This window comes from Rattus rattus, chromosome 13 (assembly GCF_011064425.1).
Source record: "Rattus rattus isolate New Zealand chromosome 13, Rrattus_CSIRO_v1, whole genome shotgun sequence".
NCBI lineage: Eukaryota > Metazoa > Chordata > Mammalia > Rodentia > Muridae > Rattus > Rattus rattus.
This window is the reverse complement of record NC_046166.1, coordinates 13,396,725-13,416,439: the sequence shown is the minus strand read 5'-3', so window position 1 is coordinate 13,416,439 and position 19,715 is coordinate 13,396,725. Positions and strand designations below refer to the sequence as shown.

At 52.5% G+C, this 19,715-nt stretch overlaps 2 protein-coding genes across 3 annotated transcripts; both read right to left on the bottom strand.

The window, feature by feature from the left end:
• Positions 1–4,348: 4,348 nt before the first annotated feature.
• Tmem221 (transmembrane protein 221) lies at positions 4,349–9,591 on the bottom strand. 2 transcript variants are annotated; one of them, XM_032918782.1, is made up of 4 exons: positions 9,013–9,591; positions 7,975–8,060; positions 5,883–6,113; positions 4,349–5,277 (listed from the first exon to the last, which is right to left on the bottom strand). In XM_032918782.1, exons 1-4 carry the CDS (start codon positions 9,330–9,332, stop codon positions 5,222–5,224), a joined length of 693 nt encoding a protein of 230 aa, XP_032774673.1. In that variant the 5' UTR covers positions 9,333–9,591; the 3' UTR covers positions 4,349–5,221. The 2 variants fall into 2 exon arrangements, with proteins under 2 accessions (XP_032774673.1, XP_032774672.1); XM_032918781.1 differs by lacking the exon at positions 4,349–5,277 and having other exon boundaries at positions 5,369–6,113.
• A 2,937-nt stretch (positions 9,592–12,528) lies between these two features.
• Nxnl1 (nucleoredoxin like 1) lies at positions 12,529–18,504 on the bottom strand. The gene is made up of 2 exons (XM_032918780.1): positions 18,165–18,504; positions 12,529–13,543 (listed from the first exon to the last, which is right to left on the bottom strand). Exons 1-2 carry the CDS (start codon positions 18,488–18,490, stop codon positions 13,216–13,218), a joined length of 654 nt encoding a protein of 217 aa, XP_032774671.1. The 5' UTR covers positions 18,491–18,504; the 3' UTR covers positions 12,529–13,215.
• Positions 18,505–19,715: the final 1,211 nt, after the last annotated feature.

Here is a 19,715-nt window from a genome sequence, read left to right as displayed (position 1 = left end):
CTGTCTCCCCAAGCATGTATAAGCAGTAAACACCACTGAGAGCTGCTGTCAGCCGCTGTACAGTGAGCTCCAGGCCCCCAGCTCTGTGAGCTGTCACCCTGCTGGGCGATTGTATCTTTTGGAGATATAGGTGTCTTGGAGTTGTTTCTACTCCTGGAAGTAACCTCAGTAAAATTCAGTGGTTCACCAAGTTGGTATTGGTACTTTGGTCTGAGGGTGGTTCCCTAACTGGGGAACATCTCCCCAGAAGAGTCCATACAACACGTCCACCATGTGGGCCCTGGGGTTTGAACTCAGACTGCCAGGCTTGGCTGCAAGCACCTTTCCCTGCTGAGCCATGTCACCAGCCCCCTTTAGAGACATCTTAACTTACACGAGGAGTTCACCTACAGAAAGAAGGATCCTCACTTTGTATACAAGCTCTGAAGACTGACAGTACTTAAAATCCAAGCTGTAGACTTTTCAAGATGGGTTGTGAGTCATGAGTGACATGCATGCATGCTGTCTGCAGGAACGTCTGTAAACCCTGATGTAAGACACATCCCCTATGCTGAGGGGCTAGGACGGTGCACTCTTGCGTGTTACCTAGAGCTTTATTTGAATTGCATTTTTTGTTTGTTTTTTCCAAGAGAAGATTTCTCTGTGTGGTCCTGGTTTGTTCGCCAGGCTGGCCTGAAACTCCTAGAACTCTGCCTGCTCTGCCTCCTGAGTGCTGGGATTAAACACATGTGCCAGACTGGAAAGATGGCTCAGTGGTTAAGAGCACTGACTGCTTTTCCAGAAGTCCTGAGTTCAATTCCCAGCAACCACATGGTGGCTCACAACCATCTGTAAAGAGATCCGATGCCCTCTTCTGGTGTGTCTGAAGATAGCTACAGTGTACTCATATATAATAAATAAATCTTTAAAAAAGAAGAAAGCTTAAAAAAGTGTGTGCCACCACTGTCTGGCATGGAATTAATTTTTTTAAGATTTATTATTTATTATATATAAGTACACTGTAGCTGTCTTCAGAAACCAGAAGAGGGCATCAGATCCCATTACAGATGGTTGTGAGCCACCATGTGGTTGCTGGGAATTGAACTCAGGACCTCTGGAAGAGCAGTCAGTGCTCTTAACCCCTGAGCCATCTCTCCAGCCCCGGAATTAATTTTTTTAATGTGTGTATCTGTGCATGTGTATATAGGGCCTGAGGGCCAGAAGAAGGCATGGGTCTGGAGCTGGTGTTACAGGTGCTGAGCACCATGGGTGTGGGTACCCTGGGAGGACAGCAGGTGGCCGTGATGGCGGAGCCATCCCTCCAGCCCACGTCTGTTCTCACCCCTTCCATCTGCCTTTGTTTCTCTCTTTCTGAATAAAGACTGTGTTTGGTGCTTCTCTGTTGGATTTCAATATTAACAGACTCCTGAGGCAGCCTGACTGGGAAGAGCAGGCTAAGGGGGGGGACCTCAGCCTGCAGGCACCCGCAGGGCCCAATGTTTTCCAGTGTTTGTAGCCACACCTCTGCCCACTCAAGGCACCTTTGGGAATAAACCCTCAGGTTTTATCTGATAATGGAGGCCTTTGCAGTCTTTGTGCTTTAGAACTGCAGAGGGCAGGATGGAGGGCTGGCGGCAGCAAACTGGTGGGCAGAGTGCAAAGGTACACACACTTGGGAGACAAGACAGAGGCAAAAGGATCAGAAGTGCAATGTCCTCCTAGACTACAGTAGGCTAGCCTGTGCTACATGAGAGCCTGCCTAAAAAAAAAAAAAAAAAAAAAAGACAGGCTGGGTGTAGTGATGTACACCTTAAATCCCAGCTCTTATGAGTCAGAACAGGTGGATCCGTGAGTTAAAGGATAGCCTGGTCTACATAGTTCTTTGTGTTAAAGACAGCCTGATCTACATATTTCTAGGACCTCCCAGGGCTTTGTGGAAAGACATTGTCTCAAAAAATAAGCAAGTAAATAAAATAATTTTAAAAATAAAAAAAGTGGGGGCTGGAGAGATGGCTCAGCGGTTAAGAGCACCCGACTGCTCTTCCAGAGGTCATGGGTTCAATTCCCAGCAACTACATGGTGGCTCACAACCATCTGTAAAGAGATCTGATGCCCTCTTCTGGTGTATCTGAAGACAGCTACAGTGTACTTATATATAATAAATAAATAAATCTTTAAAAAAAAAATAAATAAAAAAAGTGGGAAAGCCAGTCCTGTGTCCCCCACAGAGGACACATGCTCACAAAGTGACAGACAGCCCTGTCTAGCTCACAGGGAGGTCTGCAAGCCTGCTGGGAGATTTGGGGTACAGATGCATTTTTTTCTTCAGTACTCACAGCTGCCAAACATGCAGATATTTCAGGAAGATGGGTGCTATGCTACCCTGCTAATGAGGCTGAGGCAGGTGGATTGCCTAGAGTTCCAGCAGGTGTTTGAAGGATTCCCTCAGCTTAGACACCAACAACAAAACATTCCAGCAAAGTCCACCTTGGGGATCCAGTAAGTTCCCTGGACTTACAGAGCATGGCCTCATGGTAACAGGTGTGGAGGACCCCAACAGAGCCACAACACTGAGAAGTGGTAACTGATGGGGCTGGCCCCCCCATGGCCGCAGACCATGGCTGGGGTGCCCCACTTGCCTCCAGACCACAGCTGTAGGATTAGGGAAGAAGCACGGGAGGGAGCGTGCTCAGGTGAGTGATCAGTGCCCTCTCCACTCTGTTCTGTGAGGGACAGTCATCTGGAGGGGCCTCTTGGTAGTCACAGCGGCAGGTGCACACAGGCCCGGCCAAGACTAGGTCAAGAGGATGCCAGGGGAGCCTAGCTAAGCTTCGATGTCAGTCGACAAGGACACTCAGGTGCCACTGAGCCACCTGGACACCTGGGACCCGCTTGCCCCTACCTGATCTGCTAGGGCCTGCCCCAGGCTGCTGTGGCGCCAGCCACCAAATCTGATCTCACTCCCAAGCAAAAAGCATTTGTTCTCCCTGGTCACCTTCCGGCTGCCCCGAATCCACCCGGGATCACTTTTCAGAGCACTTGCCAGGTAACCGGAGGCCTCCTGTGACCTGTGCTTGCCCTTAAGTCAGGAGGAACCAGTCTGTCCCGAGCCACACACCATGATGTTTGCCAAAACTTCAATCCTGGGGGCTGGGGGGGGCAGCTCTAGGCTGGTGCTAGTGTCCCACAGGGCCTGCCTGGGACACAGCTCTTCATGGCTACAGCCAGGGGTCCCTACAGAGTACATGGTCAACCCCCTCAAGTATGTAGGGGAACCTGCAGCCCACTGCACGCCCACAGTAAGTAGTGCTTTAACTGTCCTGTTTCCCCATCTTAATAATAAGATGCCCCCTGTCCCTATTTCATGTAGCCAGAGGCGCTACATTGCTTTTTTTTTTTTTTTTCTGTTTGAGTCTCATGTAGCCTAGGCTACCCTCAAACTTACTATGTACCAAACTGTGAATTCCTGCCTGATATTTCCTCAACTCTCAAGGGCTGGATGGTAATTTATACTGTCCAGTCTGTGGACACACAGCAATCCTCCTGCTCCTGGGATTATAAATCTGTACTACCATGCCTGGCCAGCACAGTCCACTTTGTTTATTCAGGCAGAGTCTCACTATGTAGCCTAGGCTGGACTAGAACTTGCAGAGATCCTCCTTTCTCAGCCAACTAGCTGCAGACTCTCCCTGATGGGTCTGTGAGGTGAGCCTATGTGGAGAGAGCACGGAGAGTGACTTAGCCAGACGTGGTGGGCACCAGCACCCAGAGGTAGAGGCAAAAGGATCAGAATTTCAAGTTATCTTCAGCTTCATAGCCAGTTCCAGTGCAGTCTGAGCTACATAAGGCCTCATAAAAACAGAGAGAGAGAGAGAGAGAGAGAGAGAGAGAGAGAGAGAGAGAGAGAGAGAGAATATGAATCTCAGTCATGGCTGTTGGAGGAGGGAGCCACATACTGCCACACCCAGATCAACTGTCTTCTGCCTGTCAGCTTGGCTCCGGCCTGGCCTGGGCCCGGACAGCCCCAAGATGGAGGCTGAGATAAAGCCTTCTTGGCTCCCAGTTCTGGTCCTAGTTTGGTGCCCACAGGGAGGATGGGTTTTGTGTTTTCTTTCTGACAGCTCTCAGAGTCTCTTGACAGAGCCTTGGGGAATTCCAGGACTCAATTCAAGGTCTCAAGAGAAGAGGGGACCAGAGGAAGGAGAGGTTGGTGAGGGCTCAGGGTACAGCAATTACAAAGATCTTGGGACATATGGGTGGGGAGGGGAGGCAACAGCAACAGGAGTCCAAGCCATCCTCAGCTATATAGAATGTTCAAAGACAGTTGGGCTACATGAGACCCTGTCTTAAAAACAAAACCAATGAAATAAAGCCACTATCTGAGTTTATTCCTGCAGTTGTGCAAGTTGGGAGAGGGGTGGAGATCTCTGTGGTCAGTGTGCCCCTTCCATTCCCAAAGGAGACAGTCTCCTGATTCCACACATGTGCCAACAACAGCAAGTTAATACTGATTATCAACCCAAACAGATCTAGAGTCACCTTGGAGACCACCTCTGGGCATGTCCGGTGCAGTTTCCAGACTGACTTCAGTAAGATGGGATGGCCTATCTTAAATATGGGCAGCACCAGCCCATGGACTACAAGGACCTGAGGTGGCTTTCATCCCCCCCCCCCTTCTTGACTGGGGAGGTCACATGACCTGATGTCTACTGCTCCCTCCCTGCCATGATGAACCACACCCTTGAAGTGCAAGACAGAATAAGCCCTTGCTCCCTTAAGTGGCTGTGGTCAGGGTGTTTTATCTCTGCAACAGAAATAATTGACAAAGACAAATAATACCAGGAGTGGGGTTTAGCCTGGAGCTATGAGCCAGAGCTAGCCCTTTGCTTCCTTAAGTGTCTTGTCAAACATATAGTCACAGCAACAATACAACTAGGATACATGGCTAATATGAAGTGAGGGCTTACTGTGTGTATCTTCCTGTGTCTCTTCCCCTGTCTGCATTTTGCAGATAAGGAAACAGAGACATAGCAAGGAGACACATTCAGTCTTGGACCCACAGCTAAACCCCAGCCATCCCTGAATGCCCCTGGCCTTAGGCTGCTCTGAGTTCCACATTCAAGGTTCAAATGTCCGCATTTTCCCAGAGAACACCAGAGAATTGAAGTCTAAGACTTGAGCCTTCTTCCAGGATCATGAGAGTGGGGTCACAAGACCTGGGTGCATGTCCAGGCTCTGATGCTCAGAAATGGGACCCTTGGTGAGTCACAGCCCCTACTGGGGTCTCCGTTTCCTCATCTGTAGAACGGATAGAGAACCATTGAGCATCAGAACACAAGCCGACCCCCTTCCCCCACACCTATAAAAGACTCCATGGGTTCCATTCCTTAGCCTCCCCCCCCTGTACTAAGGTTTAGTTATTTGACAGTGTCTGCCAAATGAGATGCAGGCACAATGTTGTAAGGTCTTAAATGCCTCTAGGAAACCTCCCATGCCTGGCCTTTGCTTATCTCTTTAGGACGGAGCATTGACAGCTGTTTTGTGTCATTGGGTAACTTTGACATAAACCAAGGATTCCATAAGTGAAGAGGAAGGCCCATGTCTGCAGTAGCTGAGTTGACCTATCTCTGTGTCATCTTGTCTGTTGTCTCGCCCCTGGTTCCCAGGTCATACCAGCGTGGCATCCTTTCCCATGTCCCGTGGCCTGTGGCCCAGCATGCCATGCATCTCATAAGTGACCCCATCCCAGGGGCCCATGCTACGCAATGTCTGGGGCAGGTGAGAGGCAAACAGACTGCTCTCACTGGCTCTCTCCAAGACTGCAGATGTGATACAAGTGGCCATGGACCCAGGGGGGTCCCCAGGCTCTTGGGAGGGGTTATAAAAGATCTGGCAATGGGTACCCTGCTGGGGCTGAGCTCTGCAACCAGCTTTGGAGTCTTCTGAAGACCGGGCCGGCTCATCTTCAGAGGATGGTGGGGGCAGCTCCCGGAGACCCCGACGAGTGGCCTGAACAGCCCGGAACAAGGTGTGGGTCATTATCGCCACCAGGATGAGGGCGCCCGCGCCCAGGATGGATGCGGCTGCTGCGCCCGCCTCGATCTCGAACAGCAGCAGGGCATAAATGGCCAGCGCTGAGGAAGGAATGGTTCACTTACTCATTCTACAAAGGTCTGCTTGCCCAGCCTTGGGAGGAGATGCCTTCAAGCGCAGAGTAACAGCAGAGGACCCTGGACCAGAACACACGGATGCCTCTATTCAAGCTTCATCACCATCACCTGTTTCCAAACAAGGAAACCAGCAAGGCATGGTGGGTGGCCCACACCTTTCATCCCAGCACTGTGGAGGCTGAGGCAGGCAGACCTCTGTGAGTCTGAGACCACCCTGGTCTACAGAGTGAGTTCCAGGACAGCCAGGGCTGTATGGTAAAAACCCATCTCAAAAGCAAACAAAAACCCAGCAAAAATGACTCGACACACGGCTCAGCAATTCAGAGGACTCGGGTTCGGTTCCCAGCACTGCACAGTGGTTCACAAGCACCTGTAACTCCAGTTACTGGCTTTTCTGAGCTCAGGTCTCAGGCATGATGCAGACAGCCATTCAGACAAAACACCCATACACATCTGAGTAGAGGACACTCCGAAACCACACAGCCTAGAGAGGATGGATGGGATTTTACTTCTCTACTCTTTTGCATTTTTATCCCATTTACCTGATGAATGTGTGCAACATGCCATGGTGCCCATGTAGAGGTCAGAGGGCACCTTGGGGACAGATTCTCCAGAAGTGTGGGTCCGGGGAACTGTATTAATGTCAGTGAGCCAGCCTTAAAGATGACCTTCGTATTTTAAAGATTAATTTTATCCCCGTGTGCGTGTTTGCATATGTGTGCACATGTGAATGTGTGTAAGCGCAGGTGAGTGTTCAGGTGTGTGCACACAGGTGAGTACGTGTAGGTTGGTATGTGCAGGGTGCAGGTGTGTAAGTACAGGTACCCATGGAGACCAGCAGGTGTCAGATCTCCTGGACCCCAGGTGGCTGTGAGCAGCCTGGCCTGGTGATGGGAACCAAACTCTAGTCCCTCAGAAGAGCAGAAAGTCCTCTCCATCTGTCCCACTCTCCATCTGTCCAGCTCTCCGGCTGAGGCACAGCTCAGTGGGTCAGCACTTGTCTGTGTGTCCTAGATCCCAGGTTCCAGCCACAGTGTGTTGAAATCAAAGCCACGCCCTCCCAGGGCCAGGGCTGTGGCTCATGGGTAGAGCACTTGTCTAGCATGCAGGAGGGCTGGGGTCCAGCCTTAGCACACAATAAACTGGATGGAGCGGTGCCTGGCATTGCGGTGCTGTGGAGGCAAGAGGACCAGGAGCTCAGGGTCATCCTTGGTTACATAGAATGTTTGAAACCATCCTGGGCTACATGAGAGCTTATCTAAAAAAATAAATAAGCAAAAGCAAAAACCAAAACAAGACGGCTTGAGGGCTGAGCTCTCCGAAAGTTAAATGCACTGGCTGCTCTGGCAGAGGGCCTGGGATTGGTTCCTAGCACCCTAGGAATTCTCCACTGCCTGCTGCTGCAGCTTCGAAGGAATCTGGCCTCTGAACGCCGTGAGCATTACACATGCGCGCGCGCGCGCACACACACACACACACACACACACACACACACACACACACACACGCACGCACACACAAACACAGACACACTACATATACCTCTCCTCCCAAGGTTTGGGAGGTTAAAGCAAGACCACACGTTCAAGGTCAGCCTACAAGATAAACAGTAATAATGATCACAGTGAGCATTAACGGAAAATTCTGTTCACTCTAAGCATCGACTCTTGTACATAAGATGATCTAATCATCACTCTTCAATTGATGGGGAAACTGAGGCATAGAGACTATCCAAGAGAGGGTGCTGGAACAACCGCCTGAGACCTGTGTGCACCCGCCCAGACCCCCTGCCCCTCCCCCGCCCCCACCACACACACACACACACCTGCTAAATAGACGGAGACCCCACAGCAGAACAGGCCAAGCGCTGAGTGCCTGAGGAGGCGGCAGTCATACAGAAACCAGTCCGACCTGGGGAAGAGGGGTGACAAGACGGGGGATAGTGACCCAGTGACACCAGGAACCAAAGTCTAGAAACTCAACCCTCCAGTAGCCATTCACCAAAATCACCCCACGAACCCCACCCCCATCCATCTACACACCCACCACCCATTTGCTTGAATTTACCCATTCTCCACCAGCCCAGGTCTCCCTGCACAGTGGAGGGTCAAAGTTGGGACAAGAGTGTGGTTGACTCTGGAAGAGCTTGAAGGGCTCGAGACCCCATATGTACAACAATGCCAAGCAACCAGAGCTTCCAGGGACTAAGCCACTACCTAAAGACTATATACATGGACTGACCCTGGACTCTGACCTCATAGGTAGCAATGAATATCCTAGTAAGAGCACCAGTGGAAGGGGAAGCCCTGGGTCCTGCTAAGACTGAACCCCCAGTGAACTAGATTGTTGGGGGGAGGGCGGCAAGGGGAGGAGGATGGGGAGGGGAACACCCATAAAGAAGGGGAGGGGGGAGGGGATGTTTGCCCGGAAACCGGGAAAGGGAATAACACTCGAAATGTATATAAGAAATACTCAAGTTAATTAAAAAAAAAAAAAAAAAAAAAAAAAAAAAAAAGAGTGTGGTTGACTCTAGGAGAGCACTTTGTCGCATCCCCACTGTTCCAGGTAGAGTCGCCTACACCTGCGCTACCGAGCTCAGAACCTTGAGCAGGCGACCGACCACGGGCCAGGCTGTGGCGTGCTGAGGATCTACAACTGGCAGTCCTGCCTTTCCTGAACCCTGCTTCAGAGCCGGGAGCCGCGAGGTTGGGGTGCAGTCCGATGACTGACGTGCTCCCCCACGCATCCGAAGCACCGTCGCAGGGAACAGGAGGGCGCGCTGAGGCCCAGTTAGTATCACTCAGAGAAACCGGCGCGCTCTCAGAGTCTTTCTCCTCTGCAGGTAGAAGCGGTGGTATCCTACCTGCCCGGCCCCGGCCCGCGTGCCAACTCCGCGCCCAGGTGACCGCAGAGCGCGGCGAGCAGCAAGCAGCTAAGCCCGAGGACCTGTGCCAACGCGGCCAGCGCCGTCGCCAGCGGCAGCAATGCCCCAGCCGCAGCTTCCGGTAGCCCGGCATCGGGGTCCAGCTCCGGGTGCAGCCCGTCGGTGCGTATGCCCCGCAGCTCCGCGCGCCCTGCCTGGAGCTGGAACAGCAGCTGCGCAGCCAGCGCGACCAGCACCGCGGCCGGGATGCCCAGAAGGGTCATCGCGGCCAGTACCCGGCCTCCGTACGAGCGGCCCATGGCGCAGGCCTGGGATGGAGAAAGAGAGGCAGCAGTAGGCCTTCCGGAGTCCTGGGGTGGGGATACGAACGCCACTGGGGCCCGAGTGCAGGTATCAGATAGGACGTGGAAAATGCGCAAAAACTTGGGAGAAAGTGTTTTTTACTGCACGTCGGCCTTGGGCGCCTCCCCCGGGAGTGCTGGGGAAGAGGGTTGGGCCTGGGGGAGGCCCTGCTGGGAGAGACTTTGAGACTGGTGCTCTACCTGCTGCAGAGGGGCGGAGCCTAGCCCCTCGGTGAACCAGGAGAAGAGGGACGGGGTCGGATGTGCAAAATTTAAGGGGCGTGGTCTGTTTGATGAAAAGCGTGGCTAAGGCGGAGCCAAGAAGGTTGTTGAAGGGAGGGGCTTAAGAGAACCGGGCTCAGGGACATCCCAACAGCAGGGTCTGAGTCCTATGGACAATGATAGGTGGGGTTCCCCAGGGTGAAGGGACCAGAAAGGGAGTTCTGACAGGTGTTGGGGCGGAGAGGTAAGGTTTAGTTGGGCGGGGAACACAGGTGGAGTGTGGTCTTAGGTCAGGGCCTGGAAATGGAAGCGTCTGAGAGGGGGGCGTGAAGGGGTGGGGCCAGGGCGGGGGCCGTCTGAATTGCCCCATCCTTTTGGAGAGATGGGGCGGTGTTTGGAGAGTTGGAGAAGTAGGCAGAGCCCAGGAGGCAGTGGCGGGCCAACTGTGATTTCGGGGGACTGGTGCCCAACTTGGTCTACATAGTTAGTTCTAGTCTAGTCAGGGCTACCTATAGAGACTCTGTCTCCAAAAAAAAAAGTGGAAGGGGAGCCGAGGCAGGAGATGAAGTCTTGCTTGGACTCCGGCAGGGTGACAAAGCCCAAGGATAGAGATCTGGACTCAGAGTGCCTGACCCTGGAAGCTGGACCTCCGGGTCTCTCCCTGTAGGTGTAGACATGCGTTTCCCTGTCGCCCTGAGGACCAGGCTCCTAGTCCCTGTTTACTAAAATAACAATCATTATTATAATTATTGTTTTATGTGTATGAGTGTGCTGCCTACATGTATGTGTGTCTGTGCGGCCAGGCATCTGTGGAGGTCATGGGAGGGCTTCGGAGCTCCTGGACCTGGAGTTACAAGTAGTTGTTAGCCACTGTATGGATGTTGAACCTCCATCCTCTGCAAGAGCAGAGATGCTGGTGCTCTTACCCACGGAGCCATCTTCCTAATGGGTATATATCTGAACCAATCAGGCACAATAATGCAAGCCTGACATCAGTGTCATTGATTCAGGGGGCGAGGCAAGGGGGATGTGGACACTTGGAAGACAGTCTGACATACAAGATACTGGCTTTAGAAGTGAACAGAGGGGCCAGAGAGATGGTTCAATGGTTAAGAGGTCTGTTTCCAGGGTCCTAGTCAGGTGCCAGGGGATCCCACACCCTCTTCCTGCTTCTGATCTCACCTTCACTCAGATGCACATATGCTGCCCCAAATATAACCAAAATAAAAATTAGGCTGGGTGGTGGTGCATGCCTTTAACCCCAGCACTCAGAAAGCAGAGGCAGGTGAATCTCTGTGAGTTTGATGCCAGCCTGGTCTGCAGAATGAGCCCAGTAGAGCTGGGACTGTGTCAAGAGAACCTGCCTCAAACAAAACAATCCCCTTTCTCAGGTTGGTGCAACCCACTGAGCTGCTACTACCTGTGACCTCTGTCCACCCCTTGCCCTGGAAGCTCCCAGGGAACCTTGCTTCCTGGGTCTCTTCCCTGTGTCCTTGCCAGAACACCTGTTAAATGATTACTTTTACCAACTGCGCTGAGACTTACAAGACAGCATCCAGTTGCTCCCAGCTGTTTTGATTCTTAAAGCACATTTACAGAGCAGCCTTCCTCTGTCTATCTAGTTTGGAAATACTCTATCTCTTTAAGAGAGCCCCTTCCCATCAACCACACTCCACTTTCCTTGTGGCCCTGGCCCCACACTGACAGTTCCGTTTGTCGTTGTCCCTGTTGGGGACATTTCCTGCTAGGTGAAGTGTTTGCGTCTGGCTGCTGCCACTCAATATCTTGTGTGGTAGCCTGTGTCAGTTCTTTATTCCTGTTCATGGCTGAGCAATATTCCACGGTGGACATACCACAGGAGTTGGTGTACTGATCTGTTGATGGATCTTCAGGGTGCATCTGCCTTTCAGCTAGTGTCAGTTACAAAGGTACGAGCAGACATATGCAAGTCTGGGGACCTTGCCTCCAGTAGTGAAATTCTAGGAGGAGTCAAAACACCGATTCCTATGCAAACTCTATTTTATGGTCGTGGAACTACAAAACAGGTTCCCATGCAACTGTACAAATTTTATTTCCCATAAGGGGTGAATGAAGATTTCTTTTTTTTTTTAATTAATATTTTAAATTTTCACTTGGGCAGTGGTAGCATTTGCCTTAAATCCCAGCACTCAGGAGGCAAAAGCAGGAGGATCTCTGAGTTTGAGCCTAGGTTGGCCTACAGACTGAGTTCAAGGACAGCCAAGGCTGCACAGAGAAACCCTGATTTGAAAAAGCAAAATAATTTTAAATTCCCTATTTATTATTTTTTGAGGGGAACATGGGTGGGAGTCAAGGGATAACTTATTTGAGTAGGTTCTTTTTCCGCACCGCGTGGGTACCCAGAATCCAATTCAGGTTGTCAGGCTTGGTGGCCAGCAAGCGTCTTAAAATGTATTCAGTCTTGAACCTCAGTTTCCCCCACTACTCCACGTTGAGAACGGAGGCGGACGAGATGTTGGCAGGGTCTGACTCCCCTGGCTCACAGCCTTCTTACCCCATTTAGTCAGATTCTAGACCCAGAAAGTCAGGTTTGCCCTCTTCCATGGACATGCTTGGTGCAGGTTTTTAATCTCATTCTCACGCACTATCCCGATTGGGCCGCCAGGGGACGCCGCGGGCAAAGCAAAAACATCCCACCCGCTTGGGTGCTTGAAATAAACAAGTCTGGAAGTCTCGGAGGCAGTCAATCAATCAATGGCTTAGATCGAGGTCTCACCTAGCCGCGGCCGACCTAGAGCTCTCACTACGTGGCGAAAAACCGCCTTGACCTCTGGATCCTTCTGCACACATACCTCTTTCTTTTCTTTTTTCTGTTTTGTAGGCAGTGGTGGTGCATGCCTTTAATCCCAGCACTGGGAAAGCAGAGGCAGGGGAGTCTGAGTTTGACGGCCAGCCTGGTATACAAAAACAAATTCGAGGACAGCCAGGGCTATACAGAGACCCTGTCATGAAATAAAACAAAACAAACACCTACTATTTTTGTTAGATATACTCATTTGTCACCGTGTGTGCATGTACTTACAACCATAACTGTAGAGAGGTCAACGATTTGTGGAAGTCAGTTCTCTCTTCCACTCTGTGGGTTCTGGGACTTGAACTCGGGTTGTCAGTCTTGACAGCAAGCGTCTTTCTGCACAGAATCAACTTGCTGGCCCTCTCCTGCGCCCAGAGCGCTGAGTAATAGGTGCACCACAAAGTGCTCCTGGCAAGACTGTTTTTGCTTCTTTTGTTTTGGATGGGAGTTTTGAGTCTGGTGTTCTATGGCTTCTTAGTGCTTAGCATGCACTAAGACCTGGGTATCTTCCTGAGGGTATCTGTTCGTGGGAATCCACGTTCTTTCAAGGACTAGAGGAGACCTGGAAGAGAAAACTCTTGTCTCTCTTTGGCTGTCATTCAGCTACTTTTACGCTGAGGCAGGAGAATGGTGAGTTCAAGGCCAGCCTGGGTTGCTGTCTAGGGAACATAGTGAACTTGGAAGAGGAAAAGAATAATCCGAGCCTTGCCCCTACACCCGAGTTCCCCTGGAGGTCACCAAAGTTCCACCAGTGCACCCGGGTACCCTGGGGAGCGGGGGGGGGGATCACCAGAGCTCCGTCCCTGCACCCGCGCCCCCCTGGGGATTTCTAGAGTCGCGCTCGTTTCGGCCCCGCCCCCGGCCAGCATCCCGGTCTACGCGGTACTTGCGACGACGCAGAGGTTCCGTGATGCTGCGCCGCGCGGGCTCATCCAGGTCCTCCGGCTGCAGGAAGCTGCGGTCCAGCAGCTCTGCCGCCTCCTGCCAGTTGGCGAAGCAGGCGGGTCCCAGACGCTGGATTTCGTCCGTGGCGTCGCTCGTCAGCACGTCCCCGCCTGGCTTGAGTACCACGACCGCTGGCAGTTGACGCACGGAGAACTGGCGCCCGAGGTCTCTGCGGAGAGAGCGCTGTCAACCTCCCTCCGCTCCCGGTGCGCACGCTGCCTCCGACGGCCGACAGGAGTCGCCCGAGGACTCGCAGGCACCCCAGTCCCTTGGCACCCGTCCTTCAAACCCTCCCTCCCCGTGGCGCCGCCTTCCCCCTTTCGGGGTCCACTTGCTGTGTGTATCTGTATTGTTTTCCTTCTGTCAACTTGAAGAGGGAGGTCCTGGGGGCGGCGATTTCAAACAGCGAGGCCAGCTGAGGAATGTTCGGGAAATGTGTGTGGAATGATATATGCACACTGTCAAAAGCTATCAAATACCGTCAAACTGAGCAAAGTGGGCCTCTTCGTGGGGGCAATGTTTGAACTGAAACCTTATGGGACTGAGGGAAAGGCGGAATAACTGCGGAAAAAGTGTTCCAAACAAAGGATGTGTGAGGGCCCTGGGGAGACCCTGACTGGGGCACAGCTGGCATCGTGCACATGCCCTGAATGGGCAGGGGCAGGGGTTTTGCTGTCCTGAAGCCACCAAGAAGCCGTTGGCATCGCCAGGAGACCCTGGGCCCCACTCACAGCTAAGCCAGAATCCACCCACTTGGTGCCCTTCACACAGACGGATTCTCCCACTCCTTTTTTTTTGTTGTTGTTTTTCTTTTTTTTTCCGGAGCTGGGGACTGAACCCAGGGCCTTGCGCTTCCTAGGCAAGCGCTCTACCGCTGAGCTAAATCCCCAACCCCCAGACGGATTCTCATTATGAAGCTATGTCCTGGATCTCACTACGCAGATTGAAATCTCACAGAGGTCGGCCTGGGTGGGTTAAAGGCAAATGTCACTAGGCCCAGCTCACCCAAAGATTGTTTTTTGGTTGGTTGTTTTTGTTTTTTTGTTTTTTGTTTTTTTGTTTTTTTTTTTGTTTTTTTTTTTGAATACAGTCTCTGTGTAGCCCTGGCTATCCTGGAACTCACTCTGTAGACCAGGCTGGCCTCAGACTCAGAGATCTGCTTGTCTCTGCTTCCTGAGAGCTGGGATCAAAGACCTGTGCCACCACTGCTCGGCTTCCGCAGAAGTTCTTAGCCTCTGGTTCTTGGTTAGTTTTTGTAGCCCAGCCAGGCTGGCTATATAGAAAAGGGTGATTTTGAACTCCTTCTTTTCCTGCTTCCACTTCCTGCATGTTGGATGATGAGTGTGGACCTCCAAGGATGGTTCGTGTGGGTGGGGCTGTGAACCCAGAACCCAGAGCCACATAAGCAGACACTCCTCCATTTCCCTGTGTTTGCGTCCATGAATGTCTGTGCACCCCTGCATGCAGTACCCGCAGACACCAGAAGAGGGCGGCAGCACCCCAGAAGTGCAGTTACCTACCTCTACCTGCGTGCTGGGAACTAAACCCAGATCTTCTGCAAGAGCAGCTGAGTCCATCTCCAGTTTTGTGTCCTCACCCCCACCCCCAACCCCACCCCCACCCAGGGTTTCTCTATGTGGCAAGGATGGCCTTAAACTACCAATCTTCAAAACTCAGTCTGCCAAGGGCTGGAATGAGAGCCCGGCACACCACACCAGGATTAGGGTACATGAACTTTGTCCCCCATAGAGGGTCCCTCTATGGTCCTCCTAGTTGGTAGTTCCTCCCCAGGGACAGAAAGGCTGCTCATTTATGGGGTGAAGGAATCCACATGGCTGTACAGGGCCATGAGTAGCTGTCCCAACTCTGATTATGACCAGTGGAGTGGGGCCCTCGTGATCAGGAGCAAGAAAGTCAATGAAATGGGTGGAAGGTCAGGCAGTCGGTAAAGCCCACAGCTCACCTTCCCCTGCCTCAGGGCAGATCCCAGCCCTCAGGGGACGCACTTGGACTCTGTGAACTTCTGGAGGTTTCCTGGTAAGATGTTGTTACATCGAGTCTTTCTCAGAACTGGGACAGAACTCTGGGTCTTGAGCCACAACCTCTAATTTTTATTACTGGTAGGACAGATGAGAAGGTGGTTGTGGTGGGAGTGCATGCTTTCCATCCAGCATTTAGGGGGCTAAGGCAGGGGCATTGCTATAAGTTCCAAGTCAGTACAACAAGAAAGGTTGGAAGATGAATCAGAGGGTCAAGCACTCGTTGTCCAAGGCTGAGGACTGGAGTTCTGCTCCCAACAACACAAATACTGGGAGGGAGGTATTATTGTCACTGAGAGACCCCTGGAGCGGGCTGGCTGCTCTACTGACACCCTGCGTGTGAGATCCAGGTTCCATGAGAGATCCTGACTCAAGGAATACCTCAGATGGACTGACATCAGCCTTTCACCTCCACACCCAGAGAGCACATACTGGCATACACCTGCATATATGGGTGGTGCAATCACACACGCGCGCACACACACACACCACACACACCACACACACCACACACACCACACACACATACCACACACACACCCCACACCACACACCCCACACACACACACCCACCACACACACACACACACCACATACACACACACACACACACACACACACCACACACACACACACCCACACACACACACACCACACACACACCCCACACACACACACACACACCCCACACACACACACCCCACACCACACACACACACCACACACACACAGACACACACACACATACACCACACACACACCCCCCACACCCCCCACACACACCACACACACCACACACACACACACCACCCACACACCACCACACACACACCCACACACACACACAACACCACACACACACCCCACACACACACACACCCCCACACACACACACACACACACACCACACACACAAACACACACACACACACACCCACACACCTCCCACCCACACACCCCACACACACACCACACACACACCCCACACACCACACACCACACACACACACACACACACACACACACCCACACACACACACACACACACCCCACACACACACACACACACCCACACACACACACACACACACACACACACCCACACACCCCCCACACACCCACACCCACCCCCCCACACACACACACAACACACACACACACACCACACACACACACACACACACCCCACACACACCCCACACACACACACACACCCACCACACACACACACACACACACACCCCACACACACAAACACACACACACCACACCCCACACACACCACACACCACACACACACACCCCACACACACACACCCCACACACCACACCCACACACACCCCACACACACCACACACACACACACCACCCCCCACACACACACACCACACACACACCACCCCCCCACACACACACCACCACACACAACCACACACACCCCACACCCACAACCCCCACACACCACACACACACCCCCACACACACACCACACACACACACACCCACACCACACACCACACACACAACCCACACACCCACACCACACACCACACACACACACCCCCCACCCCACCCACACACCCATACCACCACACCACACACACCACCCCCCCACCACACACACACACACCACACACACCCCCACCCACACACACACACACACACACACACCACACACACACCACACACACACACACCCCACACCACACACACACACACCACCCCACACCACACCACACACACACACCCACACACACACACACACACACACACACACACACACACACCACACACACACACACCCCCACACACACACACACACACACACCCCACACCACACACACACACCCACACACCCACACACCACACACACACACACACACACACACACACACACCACATACACACACACACCACACACACACACCACACACACAGAGACACACACACACCACACACACACACACACACACACACTACACACACACACACTTGGGGGGCAGTCAGGAGGATCAGGAGTTCAGGGCCAGCCTTCACAACATGGCCGTTGGAAGCCAGCGAGGGATACAGGAGACCCTGTCATGCAGTAGTTCACTCACCTTAACCAGAAAACTGGAAGTTCTAAAATAGATACAGGCTCTAGCGTCCTCTATGAGCCAGCACACAGTGGGACTTCCTCCTCCTCCCCCTACTGTGTTACCTTCAGTGGCTCCCATCCTCCCTGAAGGCTGAGCCCCAGGAATGCCTTCACTCTCCTTTCCCAGGAGCTGTGCTCCGAGACCCTCTGCCTCTGGGGTCCTACAGCTCCTGGGGGGCGGGGCTCCCTGTCTACTTTTCTCGTGGGTTTTTTGGATTTGGGGTCAGGGCCACCCTATGTAGCCCAGGTTAGCCTCAAACTCCTGAGAGTCATGTCTCTACCTTCCTTGGGTTGAGATGGCAGTGTGCACGCCCATGTCGGGTTTATGCAATGCTGGGGAATCCGGACCAGCAGTCCAGGGACAGAGCTACAGTCCCCACCTTGTGCTTTGTTTTTACATCTAGCCTTGAGCTTGTAGCAATCCTCCTGTCTTCCCTCCAAGTATTAGATGGCAGCCTGTGATTCCTATCTGTCCACTTCACTGGGCTGTAATGGAAGAGGGATGGAATGCCTCTCTCTCTGTGCTAGTAGTACAGGGACAGTAAACACTGGCTTGCCTTCCAGGGAGATGCCTCCTCCAAGAAGCCCTCCCTGACCTTCCCTGGGGCCTCACCTCCTCAGGTCATCATGGAACGGCAGGAAGAGCCACTTTTCAGGCATGTCCCGGAGGAACAGGTCCTGTTGCTCCTCTGTAGGGTCCTGGGACACATAGACCAGGGCCAGCTGTGCTGCCCGTAGCACGTAGAACTCATCAGTGAGCCGCACGAAGAAGTCTTTGAGGACTGGGGCGAAGGCCTGGCACTGGGGACAGGCCCCAGCACCGAAGAACAGTAGCACGAGACGATTCTCTAACCGGCGGCTCAGCTCTGCCTCTGTCTCCACTTCATCCTGGTCGCTGTTGTTTCTGATCAAGATGCGGCCAGAGAAGAGAGACACCATGGTAGCAGCATGTGAGGGACTGGGGACCTGGAGAGGGATTCGATGCGGCCTGGGGCCTGCTGACTGGATTCTCAGGGCCCCAAGAATAACAACCTCGGAAACCAGATTAGCCGCTAATCCTCTGTAGGTTGACCTCTACAGAGCCAGCGTTGGTTTGAGGGGGCAGGGAGGCTTCAGTGGAGCCACACTGCTGCAAGATGTTAACAAAACACAGAGCTTGTGAGCCCAGTACTGAGGCAGGAGGATCACTGCAAGACCCAGGACATCCTGGGATCTATGACAAAAAACAGAGGGGCTGCAAGTGGAGCCCCTGTCTAGAATGCCCCAGTCAGGGGCTAGGGGGCATGGCTCAGGGCCTGGCTTCTATCATCTACTACAGAGAAAAACAAAACAATAAACTCCAGTGCCTCGCCTTACTTCCAAGGTGAGTGTATCACTCAAGGTGGTTGGACATGCTCCCATACAACTCAAAGAACTTTTTTTTTTAAAGATTTATTTATTTAATGTATATGAGCACACTGTTGCTGTCTTCAGACACACCAGAAGAGGGCACCAGATCTCATTTCAGATGGTTGTGAGCCACCGCGTGGTTACTGGGATTTGAACTCAGGATGTCTGGAAGAGCAGTCGGTGCTCTTAACCGCTGAGCCATCTCTCCAGCCCCTCAAAGAACTTTTGTTTTTGTTGTTTTTTGTCATTTTTTTCCAGACAGGATCTCTGTGTAGCCTTGGCTGTCCTGGAACTCATTTCATAGCCCAGGCTGACGAATTCAGAGATCCACTTACCTCTGCCTCCCAAGTGCACTAGTACTGCCAGGCCTTGTTTGGTTTTGAGAGAGGGTTTCTTGTAGCCCAGGCTGTCCTCAGACTCCCTGTGTAGCCAAGGTTGACCCTGATTCTCCTGCTGTGTAGTGGGATGTGAATCCTGATGTCTGCAAAAACAGAGCAAGCATAAGAGAGACCAGAAAACTGTACAATTGTTCATTTTCTGCCACAGGAAGGGACACAGGTGTCATTTCCAAAGCCAGGTCCTACGGACTCCAACCCCAAGCATGTTCCACTGTTTTAACACTTACTATAGTAGGTCGCACATGCACAGTGCACTTATGGCGAGCAGAGGGGAACATGCCAGCATTGGTTTTCTACTTTCCCTGCGTCCTGGGCATTAAACTCAGGTCATCAGCCTTGGTGGCCCTCTCTTCAGTGCTGGGCATGCTCAGCTTTCT